This window comes from Dipteris shenzhenensis, chromosome 3, assembly GCF_047967505.1.
Source record: "Dipteris shenzhenensis isolate YYH24624 ecotype China chromosome 3, Dip_SZ_1.0, whole genome shotgun sequence".
Classification (NCBI taxonomy): Eukaryota; Viridiplantae; Streptophyta; class Polypodiopsida; order Gleicheniales; family Dipteridaceae; genus Dipteris; species Dipteris shenzhenensis.
In genome coordinates this window covers 29,861,037-29,886,965 of record NC_141598.1, presented here as the reverse complement: position 1 = coordinate 29,886,965, position 25,929 = coordinate 29,861,037, and the positions used below count along the sequence as shown (strand labels likewise).

The window sequence follows — 25,929 nt, the reverse complement described above, 5'->3', positions numbered from 1 at the left end:
CTGGAGCTATATGGGGTTGCAATCCCTTCAATGCTCTAGCTTTGGTACAGATGAAGATTTGTAGGCCAATCAACAAGGCCCAGCTCTTCACAATGCAAGTACTCAGACGTCCATTCCAATCAAGTCAGAGCTTGTTCAAATGCCTAAATGGTGTTTTGTATTTCCCCGTGTGAACAAAATTGTCTGATTTGTCTCTCGTTCTAGATCGCGCATTTTCCTTCTCGTGTGCACTGGCCCTAAGCAAACACAATCGTGTGGTGGTACTGTTGTATGCCTGTCTAGCTTCAATTTCCTTGTTTCCGATTTGACATTGATGGTTAGTGCATGCACAAGTATTGAAAAGGTATGGCAAGGGAAAACGTGATGTGCTTGCCGATGATGCCACATTGTGCCTTGAAGGTAGACCTGTGTGTTTGGAATAGTTCATCAATTGTGTTTTCTCCAAGGTGATTGTGTTGATTGTCTTTGTTGAATTGAAACTACAGAGAAGATTGACATTGCTGCAAAGTGTGAGAAAGCACGAGAGATTAAAGAAGGGAAGAAGAAAGAAGTTATACCTAACGATATTGTTCGTATTCCCAAATTTTGCATCTTGCCAGTTTTTGTGCTGTTGTAGCTTGAGCATAATTGATCTTTGTGTGATAGTCCAAGCAGTCCCATGCAAGCAAGAATGTTAAAAGGTCATTGAAGGAGGTCTTTGAGAGTGGCGCGCAATAGACTCAGTAATACGGTGAAGGTGAGAAACCCATCTATACATATGTTTGAATAGGCATGCCTTAATTATATCTATCGAACTCACCCTTTCAATGTTTGTGTTCTCATGAACCAGTTCACAATGTTTTTGCACCAAAGGGCAAAAAACAAAAAGGTGGTTGTCAAATTGACTCTCTGTCTCAGGCGAGCCTGTGTGCACAAGTCAAAAGATTGATGGATCGGTATATGAAGGTTCTCAACGCGGAACATCCACGTTTTGAGCATTATCTCTTAGGGCTGAGTATCTCGACGAGATACAAGGATGCTAGCGTGCTTGCGCTCGTTAGATACTCACGAACCATTGTTTTACAAGGAAGACTGGCATTCGCTCCGCCCCACTGTGGTGGATAGGCTTCTTTAGAGGTTGCATGAATGATGTTTCATACTCTGGCCTTCTACTTGTGACCCTTTCGCCCCGTTTGACGATTGTCTCGGATACTTCGTTAGGTTTCTTAGAACTGCACTAACTGGCAAAGTGCATGAGCTTACGTTGCGGCCCAATATTCATTTTCATTTTTATGCCGAGGAATGCCAGGAGGCTTCACCACCACCCCGTAGGATAGATAGACACTCACTGCTGTCAACGTTGTAGTACGTATGACATACATTTTGACTTGTGTTACAACGGTGTTAGAAGCTTTTCTAGTTGACAGAAGCTTTTCGGCTCTCATTCTCTATGTTTCAGGCCTGACTTGCAACCCTCCACTGACTACTGTGCATTCGCTCAAAAACTGGGAGGGAGGTTCTTCGTGATAGTCCACCTATTTGGTAGTCAAAGGTGTGATCGATACTTGGAACTTCGCTAGTAGCATATTTTATTTTTAGTCACAAAATGATCTCCATAGCGACTTAAAACACTTGAATAACATGTCAAGCAACATTGTATGTGATGCTTACAGCTCGTCCTCATCCCGTCCCTCTTGCCCTTCATTTTAATCTTTCCCCGTTGCCCTTTGAATTTCATCTTGCCCTTGCCCTCCTTCCTTTCCCGTCTTACCCTCTTGTCCTTGCCGTTCATTTTCCTCTTGCCCTTGCCTTTGATTTTTCCTTTTGCCCCTTACCTCTTGCACGTCCATTACTCCAAAGGAGGTTGTGAGTGGTCAAGGTGAGAAAACTCCAGTGACTGAGAATGAGAGTCGACGTGAGTTATGGGATGATACATAGCGCTACCTATCCCAAAGGCATGCAGAGTACCTGAAGGTCGGCCTTTCACGTCATCAAAATGCAGAGTTGTCGTGTAATTAGATTGCCTCAACTAGCGTTCCTATTCCAAACCGCATGCATGCTTCTAACTTCTAAGTGTCAGGTCTCACTAGATCCGTTACCAGGTTTGCATGAAGGGGAAGGGCGTTCCTGTTCCAAGCCGCATGCATGCTTCTACGTGTCAGGTCTCACTAGATCCGTTACCAGGTTTGCATGCTTCTAACTCGTAAGTGTCAAGTCTCACTAGATCCTTTACCAGGTTTGCATGAAGGGGAGGAAGGAATCTAATGCATATCGAGACTGATACACGCATGAAAGGAGCTGTTTCACACAGGGTCTCACGGATCGAAGGGTGAAACCACTGTGCAATCATGTTTGTGCTAAGGCAAGACATTGGTACTGGCTATTACAACATGTACTGCTTACCATCTAATACAATGGCGTCATTACAAGTTTGGTGGATTCCCTACTCTGCAGATCATGCCTTATCATGCCGCTATTGGTTTTCTCAATTACCCCCAATATAATTCGTCTCTCTCGGATGGCAAAAGGGAGTTATTTTCTGGGTGCACTACCATGGACATTCATTCCATACCATTGTGCTCCATTTCCCTCCTGAAATGAAATCCAGTAAAGTATTAAAAAACAAAGAGTCTTCTATTCAAATCTGTAAAAGCATGTCAAATTTCACACTAAAGGGCCTTTCAATTTTTACTTTAGGCTTCCTTAAAATAGTACATACTTCATGGTCATTATATCATTATTAGCACAACACCTATACTCCGAAGCTTTGTCAATCTAGTAAATATGGGGTACTATCCATGACTTTTAAGTAGGCCCATAGTAGATAAAGTTTTGCCTTTTAACTCTCCTTGAGCCATCAGTCTTGCATTATACATGTATACAAATGCGCGCACACACACACACACTTTTTTTTCTTTTTTTCTTTTGGTGAAAAAACACACCCCCCCTTACATAGGGATTCCATACCTTGTACCAAATAAGCATTGATGGGTGTGAGTTATACATACCCTTGGAGAGGACGTGGGGTATCTAGGAAGATATTATATTGGATAATCGGCTTTCTTGCCATGACATTAAAACCTATATGTATGTAGATTTATACATGTGTGTGTGTGTACGCGCGTGCACGCGTGTCATATGTGTGCATATGCATGCATCCACAAATCTCTCTCTCTTTATCTATCTATTTGTTGTCCGTATGTCTGTCTTTCTATCCTTTTATATTATGAAAATACAGTTTACTATGTCATTACTTGTGCTTTTGAAAAAAAAAGTAATTTATCTTTTTATGGTGAAATGTTTTTCTACTTTTCTAGATGTCTTTCTAGATTCTTTTAGTCAACGAAATTTAATTTATGTTTTATATTGTGGATTTTTATAGACTTTTTTTTTTAAATATGTCATCTTCTTCCTCTAATAAGCCCAAGGGAATGGTAGAAAAGCAGGGAGGAGGGCTGAATGTATAGAGGAAACTACATTCTTTGAGTTTGAAAATGAGTATTGTGAATGGTGTGAAGTCTCTTTAGAGATAAACTCTTTTGGAGGTCTTAAAAACTATTACTTTTCAAAAAATGACATGATTAAGTATGTTTGTTGATGATTTCCACACTTCCACTACAAGCAACAAGCTAGATTATGAATATGAAACGATAGATAGAAGGGAATACAATTGATTATTGCATGCAGTGACAGAATGGATAAAAGCATCAGTGGATCCTCTGCATCCCTACTGGGCTTGTAGGAGGATCATTTGTTACAACCAGATATAGATTCTCATCATCCACACAACTGTCCAACTCTCTTTTAAATTTCTCACACCTTCATGGTAGCAAGCCATCATATACATCTCAAGGAGTTAGCTAGAACCGCCACGATTGAGGTATCACGATCATCTCACTGAGAAAGAAGGAGATTCCACCACCAAAGTTGGAGCAATCATAGGCGCATCAGTCATCCCTAATTTCATGGACTCCATACAACGTGCCATGCAAGCTATCCACGTGGCAAACCTCCTACCAACCCCCCTTGACTCATGCATGAACTCACCCCTGGAGGTATGAACAAAGCATACATATGCTCTTCTTGCTATTATAAATTAAAATGTAGATGAAGTAGAGTCATTAACAAAGTAAAACATGGCTTACAACAAGAGAATCCTAGGAATCATTTGCAAAGAGACAACGTATATCATACATAGCAAGGTGAGACTTGAATACTTTGAACATCCTCTATCATCCGAACGATTACATACAATCAAAACAAGATTCTCAAGATAAAAGAAGCATGTTTATAGATGATGGTAGATGAGCAATAATAACTCGCATAAAAGGATTCATAGCAATAGAAGCTTCTACAACAATAGCACAAATGGAGAGAGAGCTCACGGATGGAGAAGATCAAGATCCATAGAAAGATGCAAGTGTTTGAACTAGAGATGCAAAATTAGATGAACAACATTACAATCACATAAATCATAATGACAAATAGAAAAGGCTAGTACTTCTTGTACAAAGAATCCTATTTATTTTGCAGTAAAAGTTATTTATCGGTACACTTTTTGGACTTGCTAAGAAAAAAGCATGTTTATTGCTTGGTTGCAATGAGGTGGTTGTGACAATTACGAGCAGTGTCAATATGACTCAAGCCAATGACGTGTTAATCTTTGACTAAGAAGGATAAAATCATGGGACCTTGTGTAGGAAAATTTCATTCTTATCTTGGCAAAAACAATACAATTGTCTTTTCCAATTAGTTTTCAACAAGTTTTCTCCTTGCATGTGTTTTACTGCACTCTCTAATGTATAATCTCATGCAGATTATACCGACACTAAGTATTTAAGGAAGCCTATTTTTAGCACCCCTAAGCAATGGGAATGTGAAATTCTAGCTAATAGGTTCTAAGATTATTTCCATTTTACATAATACGTTTGTCCTCAGATTGTTTCTATTTTGCATCATCATCAAATGAACAAATAAGATATGAGCAACCTAACAAGAAGTATTATCTCCCATCCGTGCAGAGTCTTGTCTCTTGTTCCATCACAAAGCTAGTATATTACAAATTAATATAATCGTAATTACTACTAAAGAGTTTTCATTGAAGGGGATGTAACTCAAATGATAGAGCACTCGTTACTCACAAGTACTTATGCTCTCTTGTTTACCTCGCTTTCATTAGGATTTCGATGTCGATGTTATCTTACACTTTGCAAAAATATCATGATTCAATCTGTCAGACTCGATCAAATATTCTGTTGGATGCGCCATATAAAAATTTAAGGGAAGAACCTTTGAAATTTGCTCTGGAGTGAGTCTTCTGAAGTCCCTTGCTTGTCTAACAAGTTCAATGCTGACCATCAATCGGACCAAATTTACAATAAAGCAACAAATTTCTCTCTTTCAAAATTCTCTCGAAATTTGCCTCTTCACCTTGTTCATGCGGAATTTATCAAAGGTATTGTGTGAACTCTCTCTCTCTCTCTCTCTCTCGATAATAGGGTATACACGCAAGAAGGACAAAGGTAAATGCATGGGCTGACATTGAAATTTCAGAGACAAAGTTCACAACCAATGCAAAGACCTCGCAAGAGTGTTACAACCCCAAGGAGAAGCTCGTGACGGTCCCAAACATTGAAGCCACGCTAACTAAGCAGGTAGATCAAGACATTCAAGCTACAATATTAAAAAGCAACGGGAAACCATAAGAAGGCAATTTGAGAGACAGGTCGTCTTAGAGATCAAGGATAAAAAAACAACGAGCATCTATATATACATCAGAGTGGGGGGAATTGGTTCAAGATACATAATTAGTTCAAGATACATTGTGAGATGTGGTAAGAGCTAACCTCAAGTGACAACCCTTGTTTAAAAATGGTATAATAGGCAACTGTGACGGGCATTCAAAGCAAGGGAAAACGGGATTCACATCCTTTTTATGGATAGCGGACGACCTCACCCCAGCACAACTGAAACATAAGACAACAATTGGCGAAGATCAGAGAAGCTAAGAAAGCTGGAAAATGAGCAGTTTTTAGGAGACGCTCTCGTAGGATATTTCAGCGAGGACAAGAAGACTCTCAGTGATGTAAATAGATGACGTCTCTTAGAGATAATTCGTTTCTCTTTTATCACAGTCCCTTTTGAAAATGCATTTTGCATGTATTAATTCCCATAGACCATATTGGGTGTCCCGTGGACGTTAAAATCATCATTCTCTCTATCTCTCTCATTCAATTCAGCTATGTTATGTGTCCATTTAGATCCCGAAATTCTCAGCAACCAATTTCACGAGATTCCTGAATGCAGTATGATACAAATGTGAGCTTGGATTGATCCAGCCTAAGAAGAGCAGTATAGAACTCTCAAAATACGCTAGCTGAGAATAGAAAATACGTTGGGAGTCTTCGCAACTTTTTAATGTAACAGCTGCATTAATGTGATAGCCGAGACCTCCTACTGGTGACCTAAGCCAGTGCATTTTCAGGTCCCATAAAGGCCAACCAATAAATTATCATACTGTGGGTAGCCTACTCTAAAAATTCCTTGGGCCACATGCGTTTCCATGTAGAGATTTCTTCCACATTTTGCAGTTTCCTGATACCCCCATAAAACCCTTCTGCCTCATTTCCCTCTTCATGATGGGTATGCCTGTTTACTGCTGATTGTCTCCATCTAGAACCTATGCTGTAGTGGTTGAATTCCAGCCAAACGGTATCTGTCAGCACAGATTCCACAACACCACCTATCAAACACGAGCAAAACAAGTATCTCATGTTCTACTTATCAAGTCAGGAAGAATTATTCAAAAGCACACATTTCGCGAGTGCAATCTAAATACCAGAGGCATTAAATCCACGAACCGGAAATCCAGTAAGAATACTGCCAAGAAGAGAAAGAACATTGGAACATGCTCACATCATACCACATTAATAGATTCCCAAACGTAGATGAAAGGCCCATGACAAACTTAGGACATTCGTTTTCATGAGAGACTCTGGATATATGATAAACACTGAATTGAGGAGCACTCCTGATGTTGCTCCCAGGACTAATCCAATGCAGCCTTCTAGACTGCAACGCTTTCCAATAATACTGTCTTGGAACTTGCTAAAATGGCTAAGAAAAGAAAACCCATTGACACTTAATAGAGCTAGCCACTATGACATGAGTCATAGAGACACTATTGCAGAGGTGAAGGTAGGCGAGTACACTTGGGGAAATTGTTGGCCTCAAATTAGAGTGGACCATGGCTAACTGATATATTCCTGAGTTGATTTGTGGGACCCCGTCTATGCTATTTTTAGACAAAGTCAATCTGACTAGAGAGAAAAAAACTCGTTTTAGGAGATCCTGCAGCACTTGCTTTGAAAGTGAAATACATGAGAGGTTCTCAAAGACTATTTCTGAGAAACGCCATCCATAGCAGTGCTTTAAAAAAAACATTTTTTAAATCCCTTAAATAAGGGCAATCCTAAAGCCTAACCAGGTTCTATCTTAAATTTTTCCAAAAATCATATAAATACTGAGATTTTCAAATTAAACGCGTATATTATTGTCATGTGCACGCTAGGGACAGGCAGGTAGATGATGTGGGCTAGAGTCCTACATGGGTCGGCAAGATTGCTTTTTTGGCTTTTCTTGGCGCTTGTGTGCTTTTCTTGGCTTTTTTTGCTTTTCTTAGCGAGCACTCGGACCAGGGCCATAGTTGCACACACCGGCCAGTGAGAAAGCAGAGCTAGGAGCTACCAACACGGCTGTTCACCAAGCGGTATGGCTCGCCAGGGGTGACGTTTGGCTTGCAGGGCTGGTAGTTTCCACGAGGCTCTCTAGCCTGGGCTTTGTGGGACTGATCAAGTCTGGATCAACATGGTTGGGTGGTGAGTTGCCTGCACACGATTCTGGTGTTGTAGACCTTGGTTCCGATAGGGTTCGATCATGTCAGGGCGTGACAGATGGTATCAGAGCTGCCCTATCGTGGATAATCTCGATCATGGTTGAAGTGACGCAAGGTATGCTGGAGTGGCAAATTCCAGGTATGGAAACAATTCGCAGTTGCTGAAGATTTTGCAGTAGTTTGTGATTTCATCAACTAGGGATGTGAATTTGTCATGATTGGAGAGAGAGGATCCTGATTTTAGTGCAAGAACACCTCGTGGTGAGGAGGATTGAACCAGGAATTTGGGGAAAGAAGAGCAGTAGCTTGCAGTCGTTGAGAAATCTGATTGGGGATTAGCAGCGAGTTTGTCCTAGATGAGACCTAGATGTGAATTTTTCCCTGGAAAGGAGGGATGGGAGCTGGATTCTGAAGAGTAGGGTACTGCAAATTGATTGGCAAGGACCTGGTCAGGCTAGGAGACTTGTGTGGGAGGGCGCATCAGGGAGTAGAGCAAGAGTGTGGCACAATTGGCTGGCCATGCTTTTAGGAAGATGCTTGTAGGGTTTTGCTTTTTTGAAAATGGATTTTGGGAGCTTTAATTGCCGAAAGTAGTAGCCTCTGCTTTAGTTTTGGATGGATAAAGGAGAGAGAGCTCTTTTGGAAAGCTATGCTTTCCAAAACAGCAGAAGCTTTTGGAAAAAAAGCTTATTTCCACACAAAAAAAAGAAAATTTGAGCTTTTTGAAGCTTTTTTGGAGCTAAAAGCTTGGGCCAGCAGCTTTAGAACCCCCACCCTCCCTTGTCCAGAGCCCCGCACAGCCTATATTCATTGTGATCTAGCAGGAAGGGATTCCAGGACAGGTTCTGCAGCTCACAGTCTACTCCATCGCAGCACTACTCCAATTCTTTCTCGCTTCTTGTTTAAGGCATCCTTCTCTCAGATTTTTCCATAATTGCTAGCTCCTCTGGCTGAGATTCTTTTGCGATTTGCCATCTCTACCCGTCTCTTCTCAGCGCAAGCTCTATAAATGTCTGTTAAAATACTGGTTCTTGATACTCAAAGCTTCTTTGAGATTGACCGGTCAGATTTGTTTCGAGTTAGAACACGCTTTTGAGGTTAAAAAGCAGATATTTTGACTTTTCGAGTTTGGGAAGTAAAGATTTGATTTCACTTCAGTTTGGGAAGAGACTACTGTTGTGTTAGTAGATTCTGGCATTTTCCGAGTATATGGTTTCCCAATGTAAAGGACATAAAGAATGATAGATGTTTTGGGCACAACTCGTTACAACAGTTGTTGCTTACCTTGGGTACTGGTAGCATGTGCCTACCTTAGGTATTGGTTGTGTTATCAAAGTAGAGTTGCCAGTCGGTTCATTTGAAAGAGATGTTTTTTGACCAGGACTTCATGCTCATTTGATGTTTTTGAGCAGGTGGATCTCTTGATAGGATTATCCTTGAGTCCATTGGTTTCGACCAACAAAAATGTGTTTCTAGCAAGTTGACTACTTTCAGTTTTTATGAGCTTAGGAGTGAGCTCTTTGAGGAAGGGGAGTATGCCATGTGCACGCTAGGGACAAGCAGGCAGATGACGTGCTAGAGTGCTAGGAACATGGGTCGGCAAGATTGCTTTTTTGCCTTTTCTTGGCACTTAAATTGCTGGAGTAGTTTGAAGCATTTAATAGAGGTTTGACTTGTTTCAAATAGACTTCTGAGTACTTGCAGGGAGCTCTCACATGGAGAGCTGGCCATTTTTGATTGGCCTCAACATCTACATCTGCACCAATTCCTGAGCATTGAAGGGACTGTAACCGAACACCAGCGCCAGATGGCAGCTTTCGATTCGCTGGAGAAAGAGTGGTGCTCTGGTGCTGGAATTGGCACCCTCCAAAATTGAGATCCAAATCTGAGCACCAATGGATTATGGCACTTCAACCTCGTCTCAAAATCTGTGCCAGCCTTCACAAAGAGCACCTGCTATTGCATGGCTGCCATCATGCATACAGGTTGTATGGAGAGGGGCAATGACGAGGCTAGAGAGAGGAAGAACAGAGCGATGGTGAGGCAAGGGTTGACTTACCGCAGGCGACCAAACGGGAAGCTGCTGTATGGCTGTCGTACTGAGAGTATGGACAGCAAGAAGTGCTAGGCGGGGAGGAAATAACGAGGGAGAAAGGAGAAGGTGAGTTGCAGCAGAAACAGGGAGTTGGGCAGCTCAGGTCCCTAGGTGATTTTTGTGGAGCAGTGCTCACAAAACTTGTTTGTAGTGTTTTTTCTCGCTGAAATTGAGAAATGTGGGTTTGGATTCTAGGTTGCCCTTACTTTCAAGGGACATAATTGTCACGCCCTCACAGGATTGAACCCTATCGGAACCATGGTCTACAACACCAGAATCGTGGGCAGGTGACTCACCAACCAACCATGCTGATCCAGACTTGATCATCCCCACCAAGCCCAGGCTAAAGAGCCTCATGGAAACTGCCAACCCTGCAAGCCAAACCTCACCCCTAGCGTCCCATACCGCCTGGTGAACAACCACAATGGTAGCTCCTAGGTCTGCTCTCTCACTGGCCGGTGTGTGCAACTATGGCCCTTGCCCTCCCTTTATAGCCTCAGGGAAGAGTGCTTGCCAAGAAAGCCAAGAAAAGCACACAAGCGTATGAACCAAATCATCTAATGGCACCAGCTGCACATCTTCTTCTCATGTGCACAGGCCCTTACGCCCTGTTCGCACTCATGTCATAACTTGTCTTGTTGCCCTGCTCAACTTGCCTGTTGTCTCACTCACACATGCACACAACACACACACACACAAGCCACTCACAAACCCACACAATTCACACGCTACCCTCACACACTTTGAAGACCGCTTCCACTTCACGAATCCCTTTCCTCACTCTTCACAGATCAGTTCTTACCTACATGTGCACACACTCCTTCACGACACCCTCTCTCTCTCTCTCTCTCTTCCATACCTACATGCTAACACTCTCACAAGCACACACTCTCTCCCCCACACTTGTCTTCTCTCGCACACTCATCACACACACCGGACACTCCCACACTCCCTTCTCCTCTCTCTCTCGGACACATACCCTCACACACACACACACACACTCACTCCTCCTTGTCAGTCTCTCTGGACCCCTTCAGCCAACTGTTCTTCTATCGTATTACACAGCTATTGGATTCCTATGGAATTCTAACTACTGTCTTTTCAGCCTTTCAAATAATCCTCCTGAACTCTATGGTGAAGGCCATCAGCAGCACCTACCTTGGGAGATATTGCCCATCTCGTTGCATGGCAGACACTGAGATCCAGATGCACAAAGGCTATATGTGGGACTCAGACTTTTACCTCTCAGTCACTGGCAAGACATTATTCACACCTTCATAATCAATTGGGCCAAGGATACAGGGCTCCTCATGCAACACAATGGCCAAGAGAGCACATGAGAGAATGGGACCATGGTTTATTCTTCACACATACTACCATAGGGCCTTCATGGCATTTTTCCATTCTCTGGATTGGTAGCCTCATTTCTTTTCTACATGATTTTGTATGAGGCTCTGTCAGGATTTTATCCTAATTGGGTCATACTTCATCCAAGTTGAAAATGCCCTCAACAGATGTGTTACTAATGAGTTCATTCAAGGGCACCTCAGATTAGCCATTACTACAATAAGTCATTCATAATCATTTATGTCATACATGCTACTGATCCAGTGGAACAACACATGATTAGCTTATCTAACAAAAGGTCAAAGGACACACTGACTCAAAATCCAAAGGTTCCCTTCAAGTAGGTTGTAAGGCAGGTCCAAAATTTTACTAACGAGAATTCCAAGCCCAAAACATAATCAATCTGCAGAGTAAAATCTTGTTCTTGCTCACTTACCGTCCAGATGGCAGCGGCAGTCGTGGCTGTTTCTACTGCATGAATCAAGATGACCCACAACTCCATACCACCATCCTGCAACACATCACAGACAACATTCAGTTAGCAAAGTCTCTGGGACTGAGCTACTGTAATGCCTGAATGTAGGAATCATCATATACCAGGCAATCCTTGAATGACAGAATATATAAGAGATACAGTATCTCGAACAGAGAGCATGCAAGGAGAGTGGATAATATGAGGAAATAAAATAAGGTACGGCCCTCTGGAACAAGGGAATAATTCTAGAGTTGTATTATTGCAATCCCAGAAGCATAACATGTGCACAGGCATACTGACATGCACACAACACAGGCACGCACAGTAGACTACATACATCGAGGCAAAATGAATGGCCATCTCATCAGGAAGGGAGAGAGAGAGAGAGAGAGAGAGAGAGAGAGGACACGAGAGAGATAACTGACACTACCCCAGCACTCCTGAAACCTCTGATCTGCAAGCAAACACACAAACACACCAAATGTGAGGAAACTGAGCAGGCTGCTCACCACCCAACCATGACATCTACGGGATGTGATCCCGAATCAGGAGATGTCCCCTCCGAGCCATGAGCTGAGCTACTGGCACGAACTCCCAACCAGATCCTAACCAACCTGGTGTCCCATACCACCAGGTGGCGTTGTGAAGCCTGGGATCTGCTGCTGGGCCTTGGGCTACACTATGATGCAAGCACGCGTCTGCGACTCAATCCATGATCAGACCTAGCACCTGGGAACGAGACTTGCTCCCATCGGCTCTCTAAGAACTGAACCTCTAGGCCCCTTATATAGCCTCGGGCCCCAAGCGCCAAAAATAGCGAAGACCTCTAACTGGTTCGTACCCCTTGCCACTCAATCCGAGAATCAAGCCTGCCTAGCCCTAAGCCTCCCCAGGCTACCTGAGCTAGTCTTGTGTACCCAGTACACGTCAGATACCAATCCTTGCACATGACATACTTCCCCTCCTCTAAGAACTCACTCCTGAGTTCGCTAAAAAACCCGGGAATGTCCTCTAAAGGCTCTGTAATGTCTCCCATGTTGCATCCTCCTCAACACGATCCTTCCACTTGATCTTGTATTTCGTGATAGTTCTATTACGAATCTATCTTTCACGAAATTCAAGAATACTCTCAGGTTCGTGTGGAATAAAAGTCAAATTTGTTACTTCTATTATTTCTTTAGGAGAAACAAGTTGATCATCTGCACCCAATAACTCTTTCAGTCTACTAACATGAAACACTGGATGTACTTTAACATCAGGAGGCAATTCTAGTCTATATGCAACTGCTTCAATTCTTTTAATAACCTCGAACGGACCACAGTATCTGGGGGATAACTTAGGAACCAAACCAGTACTTAGGCTCTTGGATTCCTTGGGAATACGCAAATATACCATCGTTCCTTCAGAGAACTCTATAGGTGAACGATGTCTATTAGCATAAAATCTATCCCGATCTTGGGCACTTCTAATAGACTCCTTAGCAAACTGCAACATTTCTTGCATGTCTTGCAAGAATGTCTTTGCAGCATCATTTTGGATTCCCTTTAACCCAATCATAACTGGTGACTTAGGTTGAAACCCGTACATAAGCATAAAAGGACTGTAACCAGTACTCGAATGCTTTGCACTGTTATAAGCAAATTCTATCATAGGTAGATAATTTTCCCATGAAGACTGTCTCTTAGAAACATATGCCCGAAGCATATCTTCAACCAATTGGTTGACCTTCTCTGTACTGCCATCGGATTGTGCATGATCTGAGGAACTGAGTAATTTCTAACTTCTCAAAAACAAGTGTCCAAAAGTTACTTGTAAACTTCGAGTCCATGTCGCTGACTATGTCAGAGGGCAAACCATACAGCTTAAACAAGTGATCCACAAACTCATGAGCCAGCTGAACAGCTGAAATAGTTGTTCTAGTAGGTAAGAATCTAGCCGTTTTTGTCAGACGGTCCACTATGACCCAAATGAAGTCATGACCCTTGCGCATTCTAGGCAACCCCGTAATAAAATCCATGGAAATACTTTCCCACTTATTACCTGAGATTTTCAATGGCTGTAATAAACCCGCACTTCTAAGGCGTTCTGCCTTAGTAACCTGACAAACCCGGCAACCTACCACATAGTTTTCTATAAATGCACGCATCCTAGGCCAATAAAAGGTATGCTTCACAAGAGACAGAGTCCGATTTATACCTGGATGTCTAGCACTAGGAGCATCATGACACTCCCAGAGAATCTTGGATCAAAGATCCAAAACATCTGGCACACATATCTTTCCATTCCAAAACAGCAAGCCGTTCCTAATCATCCACTAATCTCCCGTCGCCTGTACCGTAGGTGGCACAATCCCTGAGTCCTGGTCAACCATGGAGCTCCCATCCTGGACTTTCTGCCAATAAGAACTGAAATGACTATCAGTTGCGCAAAGCGCTCTCAAGGATTGAAATAGGTCTGAGGATATTTCCGTAAATGACATAGCATTTACAAACTTGACTTGACTTAAGGCATCCGCCACACTATTCAAGGAACCCTTGCGATAACGTATTTCAAAATCAAAATCTTGCATTAATTCTGCCCATCTAGCCTTCCGTCCCCTCAATTCAGACCCATCACACACATACTTGATTAACTGGTGATCAATCAATACAAGAAACTTCAAACCATACAAGTAGTGTCTCCAAACTTTTAGAGCATACACAACTACATAGAGTTCTTTTTCTAGTGTGGGCCAACGATATTGGGTGTCGTCTAGCTTCTTACTCTCAAAAGCTACAAGTCTGCCCTCTTGAAATAAAGCTGCCCCAATCGCAAAATCACTCGCATCGGCCTCTAAAACATAAGGCCGGGTAAGATCGGGTAATGCAAGAACGGGTGCTTCCTTGACAGTTAACTTCAAGGTTTCAAAAGCCTTGTTCAATGCATCATTCCAAGAGATCGACTAGGTAGACCTGCGTCCACGACCTTTCAATATGTTTGTTAGAAGTGCCATGATGTGTGAATAATCACACACAGACTTCCGTAGAAATACCGTGAATCCTACGAAAGAAGAAGTTGTTTCACAGTCTGAGGGATAGGCCATTCTAAAACCTTCTGGATACGATCCAAATCAATGCTAATACCTTTAAAAGAAATCTTGTGTCCTAAGTAAATGATCTCCTTCATAAAGAAGTCACATTTACTCATCTTGGCATAAAGTTTATGATGTGTTAGTATAACTAAGACAATCCGGAGGTGTCCAATGTGATCCTCTAGCGTTCACCTATATACCAAGATGTCATCTAAGAACATGACAATGAATTTGCCCAGAAAATCTCGGAACAAATCGTTCATCATTTGCTGGAAGGTAGCAGGAGCATTGGTCAAACCAAAAGATAATACGAGAAACTCGTAGTGGCCATACCTAGTTCGGAATGTGGTTCTATCTATGTATTTAGCATAGATACAGATTTGGTGATAACCCGTACGCAAATCAATCTTAGTGAAATACTTCGCTCCAGCCAAACGGTCTATCAAATCATCGGTACGAGGAAGAGAGTATCGATTCTTGATTGTCACTTTATTCAATCGTTTATAATCTATACACATTTTCCACGAATTATCTTTCTCCTTTCTTAAGAGGACAGGTGCTCCCCAAGGTGATTTACTTGGGCAGATATAGCCCATATTCAGATAATCCTGTAGCTATGAAGCTAACTCATCCTCCTCAAGCTGGCTCATCCTATAAGATGAACCACTAATAGGTTGAGCCCCAGGTACTAAATCTATGCGATGGTCTACTGCCCGTTCTCGAGATAAACCTTCCGATAGTTGAGCAGGGAATACATCCATGAAAGCATCCAACAACGTTCTCAATTCACGGTGTTCAAACACACTTAAATCATTCTTGCTATTAACAGAGACAACAAATGAAGAAAGCGGAATCAAAACACACTGATACACATCATAATGAGAAGTATTTAATATACTCTGAAGCTGCATCGCAGATACAATAGGTCCCTAAGAAGAGGGAATATTATCACACTGAATACAAAATTGGGTGTCCTTATCCAAAAAAGAAAGAGTTTGTTCCTTTCATCCAATCCAAATATCGTGGGTTTTAAACCACTCTATTCCGATTAACAAGTCCACGTGCTTCAAGTGCATGACATAGCACGTAAGAGCAGCTGTGTAGTCTTGAATCCGGATAGAAAACACTTCAATCTTACGATCCCAAAACTGCTTCCCAACTAGAAGCTGCACCTCGTAGGTGTGATCGCTAGGTATCGTGGACAGCCCCATCTTCTGCACAAGTTTGTAATTAACAAAGTTGCGACAGCTGCCCGAGTCAAAGAGAATGTGAACTCTTGGTCCCTAACTTCTCCATAAACTCGAAAAAGATCATGGGAACCAAATAACGAATTATTAAAAGTGCAATTATAAGAAATTGGGCAGGTAATGACATTACCTGTCATCAAAACTTGATTAGCTCCCTTAGCTTTGGTACCTGGACCCGCATGGAGCTTTAGTTCCGACGCTTGCTTCTGATTCTTGCACTTAGGACAATCATTCCTAGTGTGGCCCCGCTCCTCGCATATGAAGCAATGTCCTTCTTTCTTTAGCTTCAAGGTACGAAGGAAACGGGCACGACCATTCTTCGCCTGAGTCGAATGTTTCTTGGAGGCGTTGTCTAAAGACTTCAACTCCCCAGTACCAGTGGTAGACTGGAAGAACTTCCTCTTGTTCTTCCCACCCGTGTCGACAATTGTGGTTCCCTTTGCGCTGGCCATGGTATCATCATAGATGCGCGCGTAATTCATGGCCTCTTGCAAACTGGTACACTTGTTATTCTTGATCTGTAACTTGTACGAGTCATGCAAACCATCCACAAAGAAACCTAACAAGGTCACTGGATCCATCTTTGTAGCTCTGGTCTGCAAATCCCGAAACCTCTAAAGATAAACCTCAAAAGCCAAATTCAGCTTGGACATATCGAGGGCTTTGAGCTTACCTACGATATCGTAATCTTCCTCCTTCTTCAGAAACTCTTTCCTGAAGACCCCTTCGAATTCTATCCATGTTGCAGGCTTGGGTCAGAGTTCCTTCCACCACAATAAAGCCTTCCTTGACATAAACCCTGCTGCAAGCTGTATTTTCTTATCATCCAGGTAAGGGTGAAACTGAAAGTGTACTTGCCACTGGTGCAACCAAGTGTCAACAACCTCCTTGGTACGAGACTTCTGATCTCCGGGAAAAGGATCTGGAGCGATGTTCGGACCTAACACTGAAGCCGTGGCATCCACATGCGTGAGTGCCTGAACAGTGCTAGTCAAAAGTATGAGTGTAGTCTGAATCCCTTGGAGTTGCTGTGTCAACCCCGTTTGATTCGTGTTAACCTGCAAGAGCAGTGGTGAATTCACTGAAGGCTGTCTTTGTAATCAGATCATCGTAGAGACCCTGGTCATCCTCCGCATGGTAGTTCATATCCTGGTCTCCCATCGCAAGCTCAGGGTCTACAGAATCAGCCATAACTGAATCGGATCTGATGAGAAGATAGGCTAGAGAAGAGAAGCAAGCAGGTGGCCTCGGAGCTAGGAGGTAGAACCGAAGTGAAAGCTGGCCAAGAAGGAGGCAATGGAAGAAGAGAAAGCTGGTCGATGGAGAAGGTAAGCTGGCTGTGCTGAGCTGATGCGGCAACTCGAATTCTTGGACTTGGGATTCCGCACCTGGCTGTCCGTACGAAGTGCTGCAGCAGGCTGTACAGGTAGTTTGGCTCCCGTGCGTGAAGGTGTAGAGGGGCTGGGATGCTACGCAATTTACAGGCTATGGGAGAAGGCAAATCGGCCGAACTAATAGCGGGAGAGCAGGCTTTTCGTAAAGCCCTGCTTTTCCAAAAGCTCACCCTCCAAAAACGGAGGGATATTGCTTTTTTAAGCCTCCAGGACCCCCCGAAAAGCAACTGGCCTAGATTGCGATCTAGCCCTATCCTACTGCCCACCTTCCTGCGCTCCCCTTCTACCTGCCTGAGCAACCAGCCGACGCATGGGATCCCCTTTGGTTCGCCCCAACAGTGCGCTCTCTCCTGACTCCCTTCTGACGCCTCTACCTGGACCTCACTACTTCCTCCTAACTACACCTCTCTCCCTCTCTCTCAACCTGTCACTTCTTGTAACGAAATCACCCTGCACTCTCTCTCTCTCCTTCCTTCTATCCCAATCTAATACCACTTCCCTTAATCGATGAACCAGCAGACACTTGCAAGGTTTGAGCACGAATTTCGAAATTAGGGCATACCTGGAGAAAACATCGTCCAAAATTCTCACAACAGAAGTTCCTATCTTAGGAGTTGGCTCTGATACCAACTGACACGACCCCAGCACTCCTGAAACCTCTGATCTGCAAGCAAACACAAGAACACACCAAACATAAGGAAACTGAGCAAGCTGCTCACCACCCAACCATGACATTTACGGGATGCAATCCCGAATCAGGAGATGTCCCCTCCGAGCCACGAGCTGAGCTACTGGCACGAACTCCCAACCAGATCCTAACCAGCTTGGTGTCCCATACCACCAGGTGGTGCTGTGAAGCCTGGGATCTGCTACTGGGCCTTGGGCTACGCTATGATGCAGGCACACATCCGTGACTCAATCCAAGATCAGACCTAGCACCTGGGAATGAGACTTGCTCCCATCGGCTCTTTGAGAACTGAACCTCTAAGCCCCTTATATAGCCTCGGGCCCCAAGCGCCAAAAATAGCAAAGACCTCTAACTGGTTCGTACCCTTGCCACTCAACCCGAGAATCAAGCTTGCCTAGCCCTAAGCCTCCCCCGGCTACCTAAGCTAGTCTTGTGTACCCAGTACACGTCAGATACCAATCTGTGCACATGACAATAACGTACACGATAAAAGTCCTTAAATGGAGAGCATACATGCTTCCTAAGAGATACAAGACAAGGAAAACATTGTAGAATTACATACTACAATCTCTTAGCCAATTTCTAGTGAAGTATCCGTTAAACCATTGGCTAAAAAGGGCCTCTAAAGGGTCTTGGAGAGGTCCAAAAAGCAGCCCTCATGACAGCACTCAGCATAATTGTGATCTTTCAGTCCGGATGGTCTGAAATACGTTATCTGCTGCCTGGTTGCAATCTCACAACTGAATATGAGGCAAGATCTCCTCACATGTGAATCAGACAAACTCACACCTATTGAGACACACTAGAGAGAGAGAGAGAGAGAGAGGACCCAAATGGCCTATGAGAGCAAAAAATGCATGATGTGTGATGCACTACTAAGAGCGTTTATGTGTTTCCACAAACTATTTATGTCGGGAAAGATTTATCAGCATAATCCTAATCACCAAAACATGTCAAGCTGCACATCATAATGAATTTCCCTGACGGAGTAGGTAATCTACTCCTTGACTGAGGTCACCGAGCTAAACTTTTGTGAGGCTTCCTGGCATGTCGGGGTTGTCCGTTGCCTAGGTCTTGTGGGTATCAACAGTCATAACCCTCAGACCACGTAGAGGTCTCTCTCTCTCTCTCTCTCTCTCTCTCTCCCACCCATCAGCCGTACCTCTCCCTCCCGGCAGCTGTACAGCCCATCAGCTAGTAGCCCTCTCTCTCAGCCCGTCAGCTCCCCGCCTCAGCCCATCATCCCGTCACCCAGTCGCCTTAGCCAGCAGCAAACTAACACTAACCTTGAGTTGGGCTAAACCCCCAATCCAACTCGGTGGTTAGGTTCAGCTCGGGGGTTCAACAGACAGCCAATGATGGACTGGCCTACCCTCTCCTCCAAGTCCCCCTCAACTCCTTCAACCTCCATCAGGACGCGGTACTCTACAGTTGCAAGCATGACACCCTCTCCATATGCACGCAATTACCAACAAGAGGGCTCAAAATGACCCATCCCGATCATATTTTTAATCTACAGCAGGCAGTGAGAAAGCTACGATTGGAACTGGCAGAAGTAAAGACTTGACTTCTAGAAGGGCCTGGTAAGCAGGCAATAATTGGTGAGGCTGTAAAATCTTGTAAGGATTCCCCCCCTACCCTGCAGCTAGTCTCTACAGTCAAAGATCTTGTTCAAATTGAAGTACAAACTGCTAAGAAGGAAGTGATTGTGGAAGTGGACACCAAAGCAAGTAAGTCGGATTTTCAAGCAGAGATTAAAGAACACGAAGCTAGATGTGATAATGCGCTCAATATTAGAATAGGGGGACTCCCAAAAGATTGGTATAAAGAGGAGGACACAGTGTGTGAAATATTTACAAAGATCAAGCAGGCTTGCCCAACATTGAATGGATGGATGATGATGAGCAGGATACAACTCCAGGCCAGCTTCTATTACGCACTATAAAGGTCATGCAATCCTTGCACTGAAATCAAAAGATATGCAGATCAAGCTTCTTCGACAATCTTACAAGCTGAAGGGTACCAAAGTATGGATAGCTGAGGAGCTTAACAAGCTCAACTCAAGAATAAGGCAACTGAATTAGCTAAAGTCAAGGCTGCCAGAAAGGATGGAAAATGGGCAGTTTACTGTGAAGGCGTAGCCCTAATCAGAGGTCTTAATCAAAACCAAAAGACTCTCAGTCTTAAACTGATGTATGGCTGTTTACTCTTTCAGAGTATTATGTAGATACTCTAAATAATCACAGTAACAAGTTGGCTTGTTGGTCAAGAATCTGGCTGGCTGTCTAGCCCCTTCTAATTGGCTGAGCATGCCTCATTACTCTGCTGCCTCATTGAACGGTCAGTCTTGCTCTTCTGAGTTAGTTCCTAAGCTTTGCTGCACCAAGCTCTGCTTTTATGAACCTTGTCCAACTGCTGCTTTGTTTTAGTCAGCAGGGTAGGACTGCAGATGTCCGTAGCCTCACCATTCGCTCAGCATTTCCTTCAGTGTGGCTTGCAACATGTCCTTCAACTGGCTCACTGAGTTGCTGGCATAGTTCGTGACATATGCTCAATACAAGATGGACTAAATGTGCTACAGCAGAAAACTACATGCACAACGTTGGCGCTAGACAGTCATTTTACTACCCGTCACTTGGCTTCACGCTTGGGTCATTTCTATTAATGCCATTTACTCTAGCAGTGAAGGTAAATCCATAACTCTGCAGCCTGCAAGAAAATTCGCTATGATAGCTCTGAGTGTACCATTAATACTGCTGCAGTCACGATGAAACCAGGCTAGCAACATCGATACAAAAGAACCTAGCAGAAAATCTCAGACGATTACCATAAGGAAACTCTTTATTTCTTCTCCACTGTACTTCCACATGGTCTCCTGGCCGTAGATCAGCCAGACTAGTGGTAATATGCAGGCCATGTGCAGCGGTATCTACAGGAGCAGGACGTAATCTATCCCACTTTACGCCTTCTTCAATGACAATGGTATTGGGACCATGTGGAGGATACCTGCAGAAAACCAACATCGATTTAACAGTAAGACATGATGCAGGCCCAAAATAATGCCATGAGATCTAACTAGAAGCCTCAGATCTGGGATTTTCAGGTTCCTACTCCAACATGCTATGTATCTCAAGCCCTGGAATTACTTTTCAAAGGATCAAACACACACACACACACACACACACTTTCTTTTGTGAAATCCATTTGTCATTCTATTACAAAAAACTGTCCAAAAGAAAAGGACAACCAGCTACAAACATCAGAAGACATCATTATATGACAAGAAGGTAGGATAATCTAGGTCCTGTGCAGGCAGACAATCATAAGACGATTGTCGTAAAGATGCACAGAAGAACTCACACACACACATACACACTTTTTTTGGGGGTCATACACACACATATGTACACAAAATTTATTTATTTATGTATTTTATATGTTTTGTAAAAACTATCAACAGGATTCAAATATGGGTGAGCGAAATGTGACTAGTCGTGCATGATGATTCTGCATCCAGCTCACATGACATACAGAAGCGTCACACTCAATTTCCAAGCGTACAAGTTACCAATATTGTGGGAATGAAAGAAAAAAGAGACACTCACATTCAAAGCTAGAGAGAAAAAACTGAAATTTAATGATATTCGTAAGAAGAGTGTAGAAGGGAAGCTTCACATCTACTGTATGCAAAATCAATGCTCATCACGACCCCAACACAAGCTGCTAGTGCAGTTAAAATTTTCCTGAGAGCAGAGCAACTATCACAGACTGGAACAGAATTAGAGAAGCCTGATCTACAAGGGAATACTTGACAGCAACAGCCATTGTCATCAGAGACGCATTCAGTGATTAAATGTCCCCCTTGACTTTCATGTGCCAAGGTGACAATTAAAGCGGCTTTCATGCGAGGAGTAGCTCTAATAAAATGCGATCGTGATAGGTTTCCTTCCTACTTTTGCTTTGCAGTGACTGCTTTGACTCACCTAGCTCTAAATGTGTCTGTGCTGCGATCGTAGCTCAGTTCCGCATCGTAACAAGATAACATGAAGCCCACATGTCCCTGCTACAAAACATGGGTTAGATTATTTATCTAAAACCTTATGAAGGAGAATCAAGTTCGCTAGGTTGCGGTGGGCATGCTTGTGAAAGAACGTTACACATTGCAAACATTCCCTGAAAGCAATCACCCACGTTTCCGGTCTACGCATATTGTCACTCTTTAAAGTAGCAACGCAGTAAGAATGAGAAAGAGCAGACTAGGTTGGGCAGGAGGGTGACAGAATTGTGGTTTATGGACTATAACCACGACGTAAAGAAAGCATAAAAAAGATTCAATTGCTTAAGTAATACCTCACGATTATAAACTTGCGCTGGGAACCAGAAGTCGCCGCTTTCCAAGGCCCAGTACCATGCCATCAGGGAGTCGAGAGGCGTTTCCACCTTCAATTTCTTCTCACTTTCGTCCAATCGGAGCAAAGAGAAAGGCCAGATGCAATTAAGAGGCCATGTCCAGAAGCTATAGCCGCGTCGACCAGCTACAGAGCCTGTATGATAATTTAGAGCCACGCTCCATTGCCATTCCTTGTACGCTACCGCTCCTACTACTTTCCCCCACTTTGCCTTCAGGAGAGGCTCCCAAAAATGATTGCTTTTGCACCTTACTCGAAGCTGAGTGCTTACTCCGGCCATCACACGAAGATTATCCGCTGAAAGTCGAGTCAGGACCTGTTCCAAAACTAGCTCGGGAAGTTCCAGCAGAGGAAAGAATTCGCTTTCCTCAGCGTTCTCTACGTTCGACGTGTACACCATGTTCAGGCACATTTCAGCCTGGAATCGGAGCAAGCTCTTGAGACCTCACGAGACTGAGGAGATAGAAAATCCGGAAGGGCTGCTCAATTCAAAAGAACTGCGGATAGCCAAAGCAGAAGAGCATGGAGAGATTCTACAAGGAGATGCGATTCAAAGCACCCAAAAGCATCTTTGGCGCTTTGCTAGCTGAGATCCAACAACTCGAGGATTGTAGCCTTCACGCTGATAATCACTGGGGAGAGTGGCGCGTCGTGCTCACATCGGATGCGATTTATTATTAGTCCAGAAAAGCAAAACACAACCCAGAATAGGTGCCGGATTTGATGCCGAAACAAAACAAAATCAGAGCGATCACGCATCTCACTGGTGCGATTTACGTTTTGAGTGGCCTTCCGTCTGTACCAAAATCCGTGGCTGTTCAGCTATGGCGGCCTCCCTGTCAACGGAGCTCTGCCAAAGCTCTGGGCGAGCTCATCACTCCCTGATGAGCTCCCTCGATCCATAGATCATCTGCTTCAATGCTTCATCATCTACGCGATTTCCAAACTCCTCCTGCTCGAACGCCGATGACGCACTGACCCACTGCTTCAGCACGCTCAAGACTACGGCTCTGCAATGAGTCTGCATCTCCAAACTTTAATCCGCTTTCCTTGTTTTACTCCATGATCGTCGATGAGACGTCTTTTCTTCTTCGCCGGAATTCAGACAACAGTCTGTAATAAGGCTGCAGATTCCTTGTTTCCTCCATCATCATTCTCAATTCCTCATCAATCATCTCATCAATACTCTCACTCACAACGTGGGACTCACTCACAACGTGGGAATTCAAAGATGAACAGTCTGTAAAATCAGGCCGGCAGCCTTTCGTCTATTCCGTACGTCACGACGTCGCCGCCGTACTGGTGCAGTGCTCGACAAAAATGTTTTTCTGAGCCTTGAAAATTAAAGCTACATGGGTTAAATTATAAAATTCCATAAAAATTTATAGTGTTACCGGGATTTATAACTAAAATATGTAAATCCTGGTCCTTAAAATTAAAGGCAACCGTCAACTCCAACCGGGATTTTTCAATTTCAACCGGGAATTTTATATGCTCAACCCGGTTTGGCGAGCACTGTACTGGTGATCAACAGAAACGTCATGTCAGCACTTCCTGGTAGCCGTACCGGGACGAGCAAGGGTGCTCTACCGCATCGGTGCTTCAATTCGGCCCAGCTCACGTCGGTTGTCAACCATCCTCCAAAACATGGTGTGAACAGTTGTCGTCCTAGTTGCTCCCAGCCACGGCCACGACCTCCCGATCGGCTCATTCTATCTCCTCCAACCCCTGCACCACCAATCACATGGCAGTGGCATACAGTAGCAGCCCAATGACCATCGGATGCTGTGAACAACACACGTGGTGGCCATCCTCCAATTCTATTTCCTCCTCTACAAACGCGAGTGGTCTCATCCCGTTTGAGCATTCACCCACTTGAGTGGCTATCTGCGTTCGATTCCCCTCAGGCACGTAAGCCACAGGCCGTGTGTCCCTCGTTGCTGGTAGTGTGTGAAGAAAACAAGGTGGGGATCCCACGAAGGCCCTGCTTTTGGAGTGACATTATAAGTATAAGTGTAAAGTAGCTCCATAAATATTTCTAATAACTTGTAAAAGGGAAACGATGGGTGTAAATTGGAAGGAAAGGAAAAGAGAAAAAGTAAGTGAAGGTGAAGGAATATGGGGAAAGGTCGATAAGTGAAAGAGAGGAGAGAAGAGAGGTGAAAGAGGTATGAGATAAAAGTGGGGACGTGGCTATTTTGACAAGAGTAATATAAAGGTAGTGTCCTACAAGAGACAAAGAGAGCCTCTATCTTTACGGAGAAATACCTAACAAAAGACAAGAACATTTAGGACCTCCACAAGCACACAATTTGTTAGGTATTTCTCTCTAAAGATAGAGGCTCTCTTTGTTTCTTATATGACACCACCTTTATATTACTCTTGCCAAAATAGGCACGTCCCTACTTTTATATAATGGTCCATCCACAACACACCTCTTTCACCGCTTTCCTCTCCTCTCTTTCACTCATCGACCTTTTTCCTTATTCCTTCAGCTTTACTTCTTTTTTCTCTTTTCTTTTCCTTCCAATTTACACCTATCGTTTCCCTTTTACGAGTTATTAGAAATACTTATAAAGCTACTTTATACTTAGACTCATAATAACACTCCAAAAGGAAGGGCCTTGGTGGGATCCCCACCTGGTTTCATATGCTTTTCATAAAGGTGGTATCATTGAAGCTAAATTTACTACCTCTTATGTAAGGCCACAAACTTAATCCACACAAAGTGACAAAATCATTTAGGACCCTTACAAAAAGACAGAAGCCTAAACCTAGAATTCATTACAATGGCCTAAACTCTAACACTAAATACCCCATTAACATGGTCAACATGAACTAACTTTTAAACAATGAACTTGATTATAGCAAAACTGGGTGGGGATCCCACTAAGGACCTGCTTTTTGGAGGGTCTTTATAAGTCTAAGTGTAAAGTAGCTCGTTAAATATTTCTAATAACTTGTAAAAGGGAAACGATAGGTGTAAATTGGAAGGGAAAAAAAAGAGAAAAAGCAAGTAAAGGTGAAAGAATGTGGGGAAAGATAGATAAGTGAAAGAGAGGAGAGAAAATAGGTGAAACAGGGGTGTGTGTGTGTGTGTGTGTGTGCGTGCGTGTGCATGTGCCATTAAATAATAGTGGGAACGTGCCTATTTTGGCAAGAGTAATATAAAGGTAGTGTCATAGAAGAGACAAAGAGAGCATCCATCTTTAGAGAGAACTACCTAACAAAAGACAAAAGCATTTAGGATCTCCACAAGGGGACAAACAAAAGACTAGAACATTAAGGACCTCCACAAAACCCTAAACACATTAGAATCCCTTAACCTACT

The 25,929-nt window shown here is 43.4% G+C and overlaps 1 protein-coding gene across 3 annotated transcripts; it reads right to left on the bottom strand.

The window, feature by feature from the left end:
• Nucleotides 1-6,118: 6,118 nt before the first annotated feature.
• Nucleotides 6,119-23,794, bottom strand: LOC147903637 (F-box protein At2g26850-like). 3 transcript variants are annotated; one of them, XM_087400325.1, is made up of 5 exons: nucleotides 22,540-23,794; nucleotides 22,173-22,252; nucleotides 21,017-21,195; nucleotides 11,752-11,826; nucleotides 6,119-6,721 (listed from the first exon to the last, which is right to left on the bottom strand). In XM_087400325.1, exons 1-5 carry the CDS (start codon nucleotides 23,008-23,010, stop codon nucleotides 6,507-6,509), a joined length of 1,020 nt encoding a protein of 339 aa, XP_087256451.1. In that variant the 5' UTR covers nucleotides 23,011-23,794; the 3' UTR covers nucleotides 6,119-6,506. The 3 variants fall into 3 exon arrangements, with proteins under 3 accessions (XP_087256451.1, XP_087256471.1, XP_087256461.1); XM_087400345.1 differs by having other exon boundaries at nucleotides 6,119-6,694; XM_087400335.1 differs by having other exon boundaries at nucleotides 22,173-22,249.
• Nucleotides 23,795-25,929: the final 2,135 nt, after the last annotated feature.